Source organism: Anolis carolinensis, chromosome 4 (genome assembly GCF_035594765.1).
Source record: "Anolis carolinensis isolate JA03-04 chromosome 4, rAnoCar3.1.pri, whole genome shotgun sequence".
NCBI classification, from domain to species: domain Eukaryota; kingdom Metazoa; phylum Chordata; class Lepidosauria; order Squamata; family Dactyloidae; genus Anolis; species Anolis carolinensis.
Genome location: NC_085844.1, coordinates 13,311,106 through 13,324,485, shown reverse-complemented (window position 1 = coordinate 13,324,485; position 13,380 = coordinate 13,311,106). Strand labels below are relative to the sequence as shown.

The window sequence follows — 13,380 nt, the reverse complement described above, 5'->3', positions numbered from 1 at the left end:
ATGTCATGGGGATTCTGGTACAGATAATGCTCTACTTATGTCTGGGATGTTGGTTTACTAAGTAGGACACTGCCCCTTGGCTCCACTGAGATTTCCTCTTGCTATAAGATGAAATGGCTAAAATGACAGTTTCTGGGATTCTAGAAAGCACTACTGACCTTAATTGTTGTCTCAGCAAAAACAACAAGTAGTATTCGAAACTACTAGGATGTAGCCATAGAAAACACATGAGGCTAGCTGATTCCAATGTGGAATCCCATCCTGAGCCCTTAGTCCTATCCTGTGGCTTCTACCTTTCCCTTTATGTCTTCTCCCTTCCTAATGATAACTTGAGCCCTTTTCCACTGCTCTTGGCAACCTTCTTCAGGCCTAACTCATTCCTAAATCAACATTCATACTTTCTGTGTAACAGACTTTACTACAGACTGACTATCCCTTGTTCAAAACATTTGAGGAATAAAAATGTCTTTGATTCCTTCCCCCCACCGACAGATTATGGAATAAACACAACAAGAACCTTTAGAGATGGGAGCGAAGTCTAAACACAAAATTTATGTTTCATATCCTCCTCATACACATAGTCTGAAGATCATTTTAGACAATATTTTAATACTTTTGAGCATGAAACAAAGGTTATATGCACTGAACCATCAGAAAGCAAAGGTGTCATGATCATAGCCACCCATGCAGCAAATTCTGGTGTATTTTGGATTTTCTAATTCCAAATAAGGGATGCTCAACTTGTAGCATAAAACTCCATCTTATATCACAATCTTTCTATGTGCTCAAATGTCTCAAGATATAATTGCAATTGTGGTATACTGTGCCTTTAAGCCACACTCTCTGGTTGTTACAGCTGTAATGTAAGAACTACTGATTGCTGGGATATATAGCTTTTGTGCACCCAAAGCCTCAGTAGCCTTCCTAATGTTTGGAATAAACTCTTTCCTACAAGACTCTGCTGGCTGTTGAGCTTCCTTCATACGAAGAATATTACATGGTGTCAGAAGTGGGATACAAACCTCTCCTGTGCTACAACCTGGAAGCTAGCGTCCCCCGAAAAAGGAGTGTTTAGACATGGAGTCATTTCGTCCTCCTCCTCCCCTTGCTATGCAAGGTAATTTGGCTGAGAACTGGAGACGGTGGGAACAGGCCTTTCAGTTGTATCTTGCTGCAGCGGGACTTGAGAATGTGTCAAAGAAGCGGCAGATAGCTATCCTGCTACATTGTGTGGGAGAGGAAGGAGTTTCTTTATATAATACATTTGTTTTTGCCGAGGAGAACCCGAAAGATATTGCAGAGGTTCTGGAACAGTTTAGGACTTATTTTTTACCTCGGAAGAACATTGTGTTTGAAAGGTTTTGTTTCTGGAACCATATGCAGAGTCCTGGAGTTACAAATGTGCAATTTATTGCTGAGCTAAAACTGAAAGCAGCCAGCTGTGAATTTGGAATGGCAGTTAATGAGATGATAAGAGATAAAGTTGTTTTTAGTTTACAGCAAGAGAAACTGAAACAAAAGTTGTTACAAGAAGCCGATCTTACACTTGAGAAGGCCGTGGAGATATGCCGGGTTGATGAGACAACGAGAGCTCAGCTGAGAACCATGGCAATAACATCAGAAGAAGGAGTGTTTGAATTACAAGACAGCCATGGAGAAAACAAAGAGATTATAACTCAAGCTCTGGGAACCAGGGAGTCAAGACACAGAGACAATTGGAAAAATCAGAATAAGTGTGGTTATTGTGGTACAGCTCATGAACCTCGGAGATGTCCAGCATTTGGAAAGACCTGCAACAAGTGTGGCAAGAAAAATCATTATGCCAGGTTATGCAGGTCAAGGGTGACCAATCCTGTGAATATACAAGCCAGACAACACATTCATGAGTTGAATGTAAGTAATTTAATGATAGGAAAGCTGGATGAAGAAATGAAGGATACACAGATAACAAACAAGGCAGGATGGTATGCTGATATTTCCATAAGAGACTGTATAATTAAGTTTAGATACTGGAGCTGAAGCAAATGTGTTACCATTTAGTATATTTTCTAGAATACCTGGTGCAAAACAAATGTCTAAGAGTAAAGTAGTGCTGGTTGCATATGGGGGAACAAAAATACAACCAATGGGAGCAGTTGAGTTTGATTGTATAACAGCAAAAGGAGTGTATAATCTGTTGTTTTATGTGACAGATTGCTCGACAACCCCATTATTAGGCAGACCAGCTTGTGAGAATTTGGGTTTAATTTATAGGGTAGATCTGATATAGGCAGAGGGGTTATTAACACAAGAAAAATTGCTCAGCTTATATCCAGAAGTATTCCAGGGTCTCGGTGAGTTTCAAGGACATCACCACATTCACACTGATCCAACAGTGGTTCCCGTGATCCAAGGATGTAGGAGAGTGCCCTTTGCCATACATGATAGGCTAAAGGATACCCTTGATCAGATGGAAAATATGGGAGTTATAACAAAAGTTGTAGGGCCCACAGATTGGGTGAGCAGTCTTGTTATCACTGAAAAAAAGAATGGGTCTCTGCGTATATGTCTTGATCCGCGAGATCTAAATAAGGCAGTGCGGAGACAACATTATACCATCCCAACAGTTGAGGAAGTTTTAAGTCACCTAGCTGGAAAGAAAATCTTCACAATAATAGATGAGAAAGATGGCTATTGGCAGGTAAAACTAGATAAAGCATCATCCAGATTATGTACATTCAATACGCCGTGGGGAAGGTATTGTTTTAATCGTTTACCATTTGGGCTTAAATCCTCAAGTGAGGTTTTTCAACAGAAAAATCAAGAAACATTTGGGCATATAAAAGGTGTATATATGTTTGCTGATGATATGATTATAGCAGCTGAGACAAGTAAACAACATGATGAGATTTTACATCAGGTAATGGAAACAGCACGTGTCAAAAACATCAAGTTTAACAAAGAAAAGATCCAGTTCAGGGTAAACTCTGTTAGATATATGGGCCATATTGTGACTGCAGAGGGAGTCAGGCCAGACACTGAGAAAATAAAGGCAATTCAAGAAATGAAACCTCCCAATGACAGGCAGGGAGTGCTTAGATTTCTAGGGTCAGTACAGTATTTGGCAAAATACATCCCAAAAGAGGCAGAGTTGACAGCGCCATTGAGAAGTCTGATAAAGAAAAATATGAGTTTTCAATGGATGCCAGAACATCAGAAAGCTTTTGAGGCGATCAAGCAAAAGTTGTGCGATGAACCTGTACTGCAGTATTTTGATGTGACAAAACCAGTTGTTATCCAAGCAGATGCTTCAAAAGATGGCTTAGGAGCATGTCTCCTACAGGATAATAAGCCAGTGTCTTATGCTTCAAGGGCACTCAGTTCTGCAGAGAAAAATTATGCTCAAATAGAGAAAGAATTGCTTGCTGTTGTATATGCAGTACAAAAGTTCCATCAGTATGTGTTTGGTAAAATGGTTCTAGTTCAAACTGATCACAAGCCCTTAGAATCAATTTATAAAAAACCAATAGGCAGTGCCCCGGCTCGTCTGCAAAGAATGTTGTTACAGCTTCAGAAGTATCAACTTAACTTTGTATATACTCCAGGTAAACTTATGTATCTGGCTGATACCTTGTCAAGAGCTACTGTTGATCACCCTGGAAGTCAGGAAAATCCAATAGGAGATGAGAAAGTGATATACGAAGTGAATACATTAGCCATGCACCCAGATAAAATGGGTTTAATACAAGAAGCAACAAAACGTGATCCCCAGCTTAGGATGATTCAAACATACCTAAACCAAGGCTGGCCAAAGTACATGAGAAAGGTGGCTCCAATAGCAAAATCTTTTTGGCCGGTTAAAGATCACCTAAGGTATAGGGATGGGGCTCTTTTCATGGGAGAAAGAATAATCATTCCGGCAAGCCAAAGACAAAATGTTCTTGCACAGCTGCATGAGTCCCATCAAGGGATTCAAAGAACCAAAGAAAGAGCAAGACAGTTGATGTACTGGCCTGGTATGTCCAAAGATATTGAGTCAGCTGTTGGCAGTTGTTTTGTGTGTGCTTGTTTTGCCCCAAATAATCAAAAGGAACCACTTAAACCCCATGAGATCCCAGAAGGGCCATGGCAGAAGGTGGGAGTGGATATATTTGAACAGGACAATCGCTCTTTTCTGTTGGTAATTGACTATTTCTCAAAATACCCAGAAGTAGTAAGTTTACCTGATAAAACTGCAAGAACAGTAATTGTCAAGATGAAATCTGTGTTTGCAAGACATGGAACTCCATTAATTGTGGTGAGTGATAATATGCCATTTGCGAGTCAAGAATTCAAAGTATTTGCGAAAGAATGGGGATTTGAACAATGCTTTAGTAGTCCGGGGTATCCACAATCTAATGGTATGGTAGAACGAGCCATCCAGTCTATAAAACAACTTACACATAAAGTAGGAAAGGCAAGGGGTGATCTGTATGCAGCACTGTTGGAGTACCGGAATACACCTGTGACAGGACTATCATATTCACCTGCACAAATATTGATGGGCAGAATGCTGAGAAGTAAACTTCCCATAACAACTGACTTATTATGTCCTAGGATTCCTATTAACGTGCGTCAAGATCTACAAAGAGCTCAGGAAAGACAGAAACATTTTTATGATCGAACAGCAAGACCCCTCAAAACCACTAAGAGAGGGAGATTTGGTATGGATGCAATCCAATAATTGCAAAGAAAGATGGCTTCCTGCCGTTGTGATAGAAAAATGTAAACAGCCTCGGTCATATCTAATAAAGAATCAGGACGGTCGCGTATATTGGCGTAATAGGCGTCAATTAAAACAACGGAACCAAACACCCGAAACTACAATTCAAGGAAATACAACATATAATGGTTCTAAAGGGATGTTTGTGAACAAAAGTGACGCACATGTAATAGCAGATAGAAAGCCAACGTATGTGACATCGCATGGCAGGCCTGTGTTTGAACCTGTAAGGTACACTCCTTAGAAGGATGGTGCTGAAGACCATCCTCAACGGTGGGCTAAGTACTAGTGACCTCTGGCCCCATAGAAGACATATTTTCTTACCTGTCTAGTGATGTAATGAAGCTGCCAAGTTTTAATGAGAGACTTTTGTAATTTTGATGTATGATTTTTTTAACACTTTTATAAAATGTATTTTGTTTTGTCTTGTCAGATGTGTAGTTATTATGTATGAAGGGGAGATGTGGTATACTGTGCCTTTAAGCCACACTCTCTGGTTGTTACAGCTGTAATGTAAGAACTACTGATTGCTGGGATATATAGCTTTTGTGCACCCAAAGCCTCAGTAGCCTTCCTAATGTTTGGAATAAACTCTTTCCTACAAGACTCTGCTGGCTGTTGAGCTTCCTTCATACGAAGAATATTACAGCAATGGTTCAATAGTGCATATTTACTGGTTTGATTATCAGTAATTAACTTAAACATTGATGAACTAATTTGAAAGTGATATATTCACATTGCCCAATTCTATGGAGTTTTTATATTGTAAATAACTTTCACTAGTCTCGCATAGTTTTACCATGAAATTAGCAGTAGGGAACATGTGGTTCCTCTAGGCACTGTTGGGCTATCTCTCCCACAAGTCTTCATGGGGCTGATGGGAGCTGCAGTCCAACACCTGGAGACATTTCCTACCCAACGCATTTCTACATAGACTACATAAGTTAGCATTAAGTTTGTGCAAATTTATTCTTCCCCCTTTGCACCAACAGAGTGTAAACAAATGATGACAACTACTTACTGTAGGGTAACAACAGTTGTCCCAGGCACAGGACGCTCAATATCTAGGTCTCTTCGGCTGAAAAAACAAGGAAACAATGAAGCATAAGGATTTCTGAGCAACTTCCAAACATCGCTTCCATAAAAGACAGGAAGAAGCCAACCCTGGAGAACTACCTGTTGTAGGAGTTGACAAAGAGATGCAGATTGTTTTGATTCATGTCATTGATGATGTGCTGGCGGTAAGTATTGATCAAATCCTGACTGTTGTGAATCTCTTCCTACATTTAAGAGAAGATTTAATCAAAAAGTAGAAGAGCGTAGGGCACATACTGTCAGACAAAACCAATAATGTCTTTAATAACTAGTACAGTGATAAATCTAAATATATCTGCAAACTTTCAGCAATGGCATATATATCATGCAGTGTAACAAGAATAATTTAGCTTCTTTCCTCCTTCAAACAGCAAAAGTTCAAACTTAGCTAAATATACAATACAGAAATTTGTTTCAAAAAGGCAAATTACTCAAATGTGAGCTATAGAGTATATTATAATGATTTGTAACCAACAGGTCCTGCACACAACCTTTACAAGGACCTGAAATATTAAAATATCCACAGTGCAAACTTCAGTTATAGAAAGAAACCACTCGATTTCTTAATATCTTAAATCTATTTGCAAATTCTATTAAAAAAAAAGAGCAAGGCAGAATTTATTGAAAAGCAGAAGTCTCCATGAACCCAGAAGAATGGCCATCAAATAACAAATCTTATGTAAATAATCCTTGAATATTTGCATCAGGAGATGGAAAACTACAGCTGAGTCAATTATTAGCTCCTTTTCCCTATAAAAGTTAGGCATCACTGAAACATATGATTGAACGAACCTTAATTCAGATGTTACAGAACAACTTACCTTGCCAAAAAGATGTGAAATTACCATATCTGGTAAAGCATGAGCCCATCCAGAAATCTACAAAGTTTAGAAACACACTTATTAGGATAACTCAAGCTCCAAGGTCAGCCATTCAGTTCAGATCATCATACATCCCTGCCTCCCCTCCACCATCATACCGTGCTAGAAAGTTCTCTCCATTAAACACTGAATGGTGTTAATTAATTGTAGCCCATTAGATTATAGCCCAAATAGAATGAATTATAAATGCTCAAAAAAACTCAGAAGGTATTTTGTTGAGTATTTCCAAATTAAAAATTTCAACATAAAATAAGAAGTTTAAAAAAAAAGAGAGAGATTATCCCTTTCATTCTAAAGATTACAGTGACTAGATTTAATAGTTTGTTCAGAATAATAATATTATCTATACTAACTTTAAAAATGTTCCTAACATTAACTGTAAGTATCTATTGTTTTTCATCTATACAATATGGTCCCCATATATGCAGGAAATACATTCCTAGACTTTGTGTATGAATAAACAAAGTCATGGATAATAGCAAACCCTATTGGAATCAAGAATTTCTGGTCCAGGGATATCATAGACTTAACATGGGAGGACCTAGAAAATGTCTAGTAAAGGTAAAGGTTTCCCCTGACGTTAAGTCCAGTCATGTCTGACTCTGGGGGTTGGTGCTCATCTCCATTTCTAAGCAGAAGAGCCGGCGTTATCTATAGACACCTCCAAGGTCATGTGGCCGGCATGACTGCATGGAGTGCCGTTACCTTCCCGCTGGAGTTGTACCTATTGATCTACTCACATTGGCATGTTTTCGAACTGCTAGGTTGGCAGAAAGAAAATGTCTAGAGATGACATATTTTGTTGGGCCTAGGTAAACGTAACCACAGATATGGGGGTTGTATTGTACAATCTGTTTTATTTATATATATATATATATATATATATATATATATATATATATATATATATATATAATCCAAATTGTGTTTTTCCAACACTGAAATCAGAATGTTGTGCATTACTTGTGCATTACTGTAATATCTGGAGATGAGAGAAAAACTTTCAATTGCTCCAAGTTCTTCTAAAAATCATGGACTAAATTTCATGCATGTAGTAATTGTTACAATATGTTTCCCATCTCTGAACATAATATTTACCTTGGTTGCTGCCCAGTCCATCCATCCCTCAGCACATGGGTTGACATTAATAAGCACAAGTCCTTCCACCATGTCAGGATAATTAAGCTGCAAATTGAAGAGTTGTGTGAACCCAGATGTGTTGGAAAAGCAAAATGTAATATAGAATTGTGCAGCCACTTTGATTAGTGAGGGAATAACATTTAACACAAATATCAGGGATGGACTATGATTTGACACTGGATAATACACATTCTAGACCTGTAACCCACAGAAATATTCTAAGGAGGTTTTGGTAAGGAAAAATTAGAATGGATATGAAGTGATTTCATCCTATGCTTTTGCTACAGAGATCATAACAAACACGGAGTAAGGAAGTTATGGACTTTTGATTTTTAAGACATGCCAGCAAGTTAGAATTCTGCCAGCCAGAAACAACAGAATTGTAGTAACCATAGAGGATATGATAATACTGCTATGGGTGTGAGATGCTAGGTGAACCCCAATACTTACAGCAAATCTGGTTAAGATGTAGGCACCTGCTCCAGTTCCCATTCCAATCACACTTTTCAGTCTGCACAAGGAAATGTATGCACCATTAGTTTTTGGGCATAAAGCTCTGATTTCTAACAGTCCCCTCCTCCCAAATTTCATGATAAGTCCATTTCATATTTCGGTGTATTCAATAGTTCCCTGTGTCTCAGTGGGAAATTTTATCAAGTACATCTGCTCCCTCCCCTGGAAGCATATGAGTCCTGTTATCACTGTATCCATAGGCATTGACTTTTCAAAATTTAAATAATAACAAAGTGCACTAAGAACAAGTCATAATTATCTCTAATAGCATCATATGTTTTTAAACATATGCCGGTTTGCTCATTATGCCGGTTAATTTAAAGCTAGCCAAGGAGTAATATTGCAAAAGAGTCAAAACCCAAGGCTAGCTTCAAATGGGTGCAAATAAAGTAAAGGTCACAAATCATCAATTTCCTGCTCAATACTTATCTGTTAATGAGTATCAGTTCTTGATAAGGAAGATATAATCCAAAGAATAGAGAAAGCAATTATATTTTGCAGCATGAGCAAATAATTACACACTAGATAAGAAGTGCTGACTTACTGCCACCTTATATTCACACCAGCATATTTTTTTCTCATTGGATTCTAGCTTCACCACCCAGATTGCTGGATTATCTTTGTAAAACCAGCTTATAACTTTGTGGAGCAAAAAAAAGGGCTATGTCAAAGAAGCACCAGAAAGTTCGACAAGAAAGAAGCATAACTAAAGGTGCATCTACAGTGTAGAATTAACTCAGTTTGACACCACCTTTAACTGTTATGGCTCAACTGCCACAGAATCATTGGATTCTAGTTTTACAAGACATTTAACCTTCTGTCAAAAAATGCTGGGACCTCACCAAACTACAACTTCCAGGATTTTATAGCACTGAGCCAAGGCAATTAAAGTGGTGTCAAACTGTATCAATTCTACAGTGTAGATGTTGCTGTACAGTCAGAAAATAGCTTATTTGAAATTTCAGGTGACTCTATGTGTCAATGACTCTACTCACCCAAACTGTTTCAGAATTCCAGGAAGCATTTCAGCCAGTTGATCCATAGATGGGTACATGTACCTGCAAGCACAATGATTAAAGAGGCACAATTTAACCACCTTTTGTTAACTCTTAAAACATAGAATGCCATATTAAAAGTGGGGAACACAAAGGTTCATCTATCCCAATTTGTGTTGCTGTTGGTGAACCAAATTCACCAATTTTCCTTGATCAGGACTACATAATCTATAAAATGGCCTTTCTTATGAACAAAAAGTATTTCTTAAACACAACAAGTCTTGTTTTCAGGCAGATGCATCTTATAAGCAGAGAAATAAGATTCTTCACCTTGTATGGGAAATTACCATGAAGTGAAGAGATATGAATTGACACATAAAATATTCTATAACAGAGTGCAAAAGATTCAAAAACTTTTTAAGATGTTATGTAACACTAAAGAGCATATTCTCCATTAAAGTTAAAAACATAATGCTCTTTGGTGACAGGCAAAATTTGAAATATTTTGGTTTCTCTAAGACTTTGTAAACCTCTGGTTTATCACATTGTTCACTTCATAAGAAGGGATTCTCTTCTGCTTATCTTGGAAGGGATTCCAATTTTAGACAAAAAATGTGTATTTAGTTATAATCAGATTAATGACACCCACTATTCAATTATATATAGTCTGTAGAAAACAGAAAAACTGTAAAGTGACACAAGGCCAATCTGTCACATTCTTACTAGCCCAGTTTGCATTGGCACCTAAGAAGCTTCGCTGAGAAGCAAACTGTGATATAAATATTAATTTCACACCTTTTAGTTGGTAAAATGGTTTAAAGGTTATATTTAATATTTTAATAATATATTGTTTATATTGTTCATTTTTGTTCCATGCATTGTGAAGGCTACCGGATACGTAAAATTGTTTATGATGATGGAAAAAAATGTCATCAAGGCACAGAAAAACAAAGCAGAATACACATGTTTCTTCTATATGCCTGTCCTATCTCTCATCACTTCTAACATACTTCATGTTGTCAATATCATGCTATATTATGTAATTTGATGTTAAACATATTCAATTATTCATTATATGTATGTTAATCACCCTGAGTCCCTTTGGGGAGAGAGGGCAGTCTAGAAATAAAGTTTTATGATGATGATAATGATTATTATTATTATTATTATTATCATCATCATCAAATATTCACCCAAAAGCATGATTTATGAATTTGTAATATTATGGTTATACATTATCTTGAAAATTTAAATACAGGTGGAGTATCCCTCATCTGAAATGATTGAGACCATGTATGTAGAAATATCTTGAAGATGGGGGTGAAGTCTGAATATGAGATTCATTTATGTTTCATATGGTAAATTATTCACAATATTTTGAATACTTTAATTCATGAAACAAAGCTTACATACATCAGAAAGAAAAGTGTCATAATCTCTGCCATTGCTGTGGACAATTTCAGATTGTGGAGGATTTGGGAATTCTGGATAAGGGATACTCATGGTGGGTGGGGAGTGGAAGATGGAGTAAAGATTTTAAAATAAATACAAACTGCAGCAACAACTGACCCTGGTGGAAAAGAGGCTGCACCATCCTGCTGCCCAGGGGCATCCACGTGGCAGACTGCAAAATGCTGTGTGATTTCCAGCATATCCTCATAATTGAAGAGGGGGTTGAAGCAAGTTTTGTCTTAACAGGAGATGAGCATAGGAGAAGGGAACATTAATATCCATGTAGATATGAATTAGGAATGCAGACAACACAATGAAAATATTAACTTATCACATTCTCATTATAACAGTGAAAATGAAATAAGGGATGAAACAGAAGCTCAACTGCTTTTTCTACATTTGCTTTTGTAGACATGATCCTATATAGCTAAACATGGTCATTCGTTTAAAGGCAGATATGGGTTCTTCACTATATATTACTGTATCACCAGCTAGGAAAATTTCACCCTTCCTGAACTACTGACTGGATCTCTTATATTATTATTAACATACTTTACTTGTATTAAAGCAGAATGCAAAGAGGTTGTGTTTGAGATAACCAGCTCTTCACTGTACAATAGTTAATGAAAATGGTCAAAACATAACCCAGTAGTCACCTAATGATCATACTTACGGTTCAGTCCAATATCATGGTAGGTCAGGATGGCAGGTCTGTTTCCCCGTGGGGTTCCACACATGGTGACATGAACAGAGCCATGCACCGTCTCAATATCTTGTTCCTGTGAGAAAGGAGGCAATCTCTTATTTGAGCAGTCTTATCAACAGCTGGGAAAAAGGCTTTTACATCCAAACAAAGCTGATCTGAGTTCTTCAACCATCGGATAACACCAAAGTTATTCCAGTAACTGCATTGGAATCTATTTATAATAGCTGTTAACATCCACTAACAAAGCTTTGAATTCTCACTCACTGGCTTACAATTTGTAATTGCAAGTAAAGTGGAATTCCTCAGGTGGAGTAGGCAAACAATATTCAAGTTTCAATTTATTACAATTTACTGTACATGGTTCACAAAATAATCTACACTGTTACTTCATATCAGAAAATAATGACTTGAATCTTCCATACATCCAACATCTAAAGCAAGAGACAAAACTAGAACCCCTCTGCCCCAAAGTATGAACACCAAGTGTCATCACAATGAATGAATGAAAGATATATATAATAATTTTTCTTGTTCTAATTTGAGCAATTGGGTATGGTTCCTTCAGAATACCAAATAGGTCTGTTTTAGGGATAGACAAACAGATCAATTTGGGTTTCACTCAGTTTCTCTTTTTCTAGTATAATATTTGTTCTCTCTAATTTCTGTAATTCAGGCAGTCCCTGAGTTATGAATATCTAACTTACAAATAACTCATAGTGAAGAACAGGGCTGAGATAACAGGAAGTGAGATAATTCTACCCTAAGCAAGGGAAATTCACTCCTGGAAGAGTTATCATGGGGGAAAGGGGTCTCCACTAAAGGCTTATCACCAATTCTTGTTTCTACAACAAGCCAAATTTTTCAAAATTCAGTCGTCACAGGGACAGAAAGTGAATCTTCTGAACATGTAAGCCACTCCGAGTCCCCTTGGGGAGATGGTGGTGGCATCCAAAAATAAAATTGTTATAATTATATTATTATTATTATTATTATTATTATTATTATTATTATTATTATTACAACAACAGCAACAACAACAACAACAACAGGGACACAGACAGCAAAACACCACATGGGCTTTAACCTTTCTCTATGCTATTTGGTTGAAGTTACACTTAAAAATGTACCTGTTCCGACTCAACAAATAAATTCAACTTAAGAACAAACCTGGAGAACCTATCTTGTTCACAACTCAGGGACTTTGTGTAGTTTACATTTTAAAATATATGTACATTCATTTTCTATATTTTTGTAATCACTAGTTTTGTTTAGTAGATGCATGTTTTCAAACATTTCCCAGTATATAATGCTTCTGTGCAAATTTTAACCGCTATATGCATGTTTTCCATAAACTATTATTTATATACAAATTTGTATGCCTCTGTCTTGCAAAGAACTACAGAACAAAAGCTGGAGAAATGCAAATACTAAAAGACAAGCCTTGTTTTCCATTTAATTTAGAATGAATAAAGGTGGTAAAAGTCCTTCTCAAAATGCAAACCAAGTACATTTTTCCTGGATAATCTTTAACTGATTGGTGTTTAGATATGAGAAGGGCTATGCATCTTGTATATATGCTATGTTATGCTATCTGGATGAAAGGCATATTTTTAAAATGTAGAAATGTTCACAAATTGAGCATTTCTGCTTTAGGAGTCATGGGGGATTCCCTCCATTGAATACAGTTGACACGTACTTCAAAATTCAAGTATTCACACAAAATTAGCAAGAAGAATTCTCTTTTATATTTAAACACTCATGAATATTCCTTTAATTTTTGTTGTTGTTATTCTTGTTGTATGACCGCTACTTATGGGGACTCTAAATGGAAACCTGTTACAGTGTTTTCTTGGCAAC

General features: G+C 37.0%; 1 protein-coding gene across 3 annotated transcripts in view; it reads right to left on the bottom strand.

The window, feature by feature from the left end:
• ndrg1 (N-myc downstream regulated 1) overlaps positions 1-13,380 on the bottom strand; it is an 88,894-nt gene that overhangs the window by 6,538 nt on the left and 68,976 nt on the right. For all 3 annotated transcript variants that reach the window (XM_062980014.1, XM_062980015.1, XM_008108184.3), the window contains exons 4-11: positions 11,491-11,596; positions 10,935-11,055; positions 9,366-9,428; positions 8,308-8,368; positions 7,816-7,902; positions 6,658-6,714; positions 5,918-6,021; positions 5,763-5,819 (exon numbers count right to left, since the gene is read on the bottom strand). In XM_062980014.1, the coding sequence (XP_062836084.1) occupies positions 5,763-5,819; positions 5,918-6,021; positions 6,658-6,714; positions 7,816-7,902; positions 8,308-8,368; positions 9,366-9,428; positions 10,935-11,055; positions 11,491-11,596 (656 nt within the window). The remainder of the gene's footprint in view (positions 1-5,762; positions 5,820-5,917; positions 6,022-6,657; positions 6,715-7,815; positions 7,903-8,307; positions 8,369-9,365; positions 9,429-10,934; positions 11,056-11,490; positions 11,597-13,380) is intronic.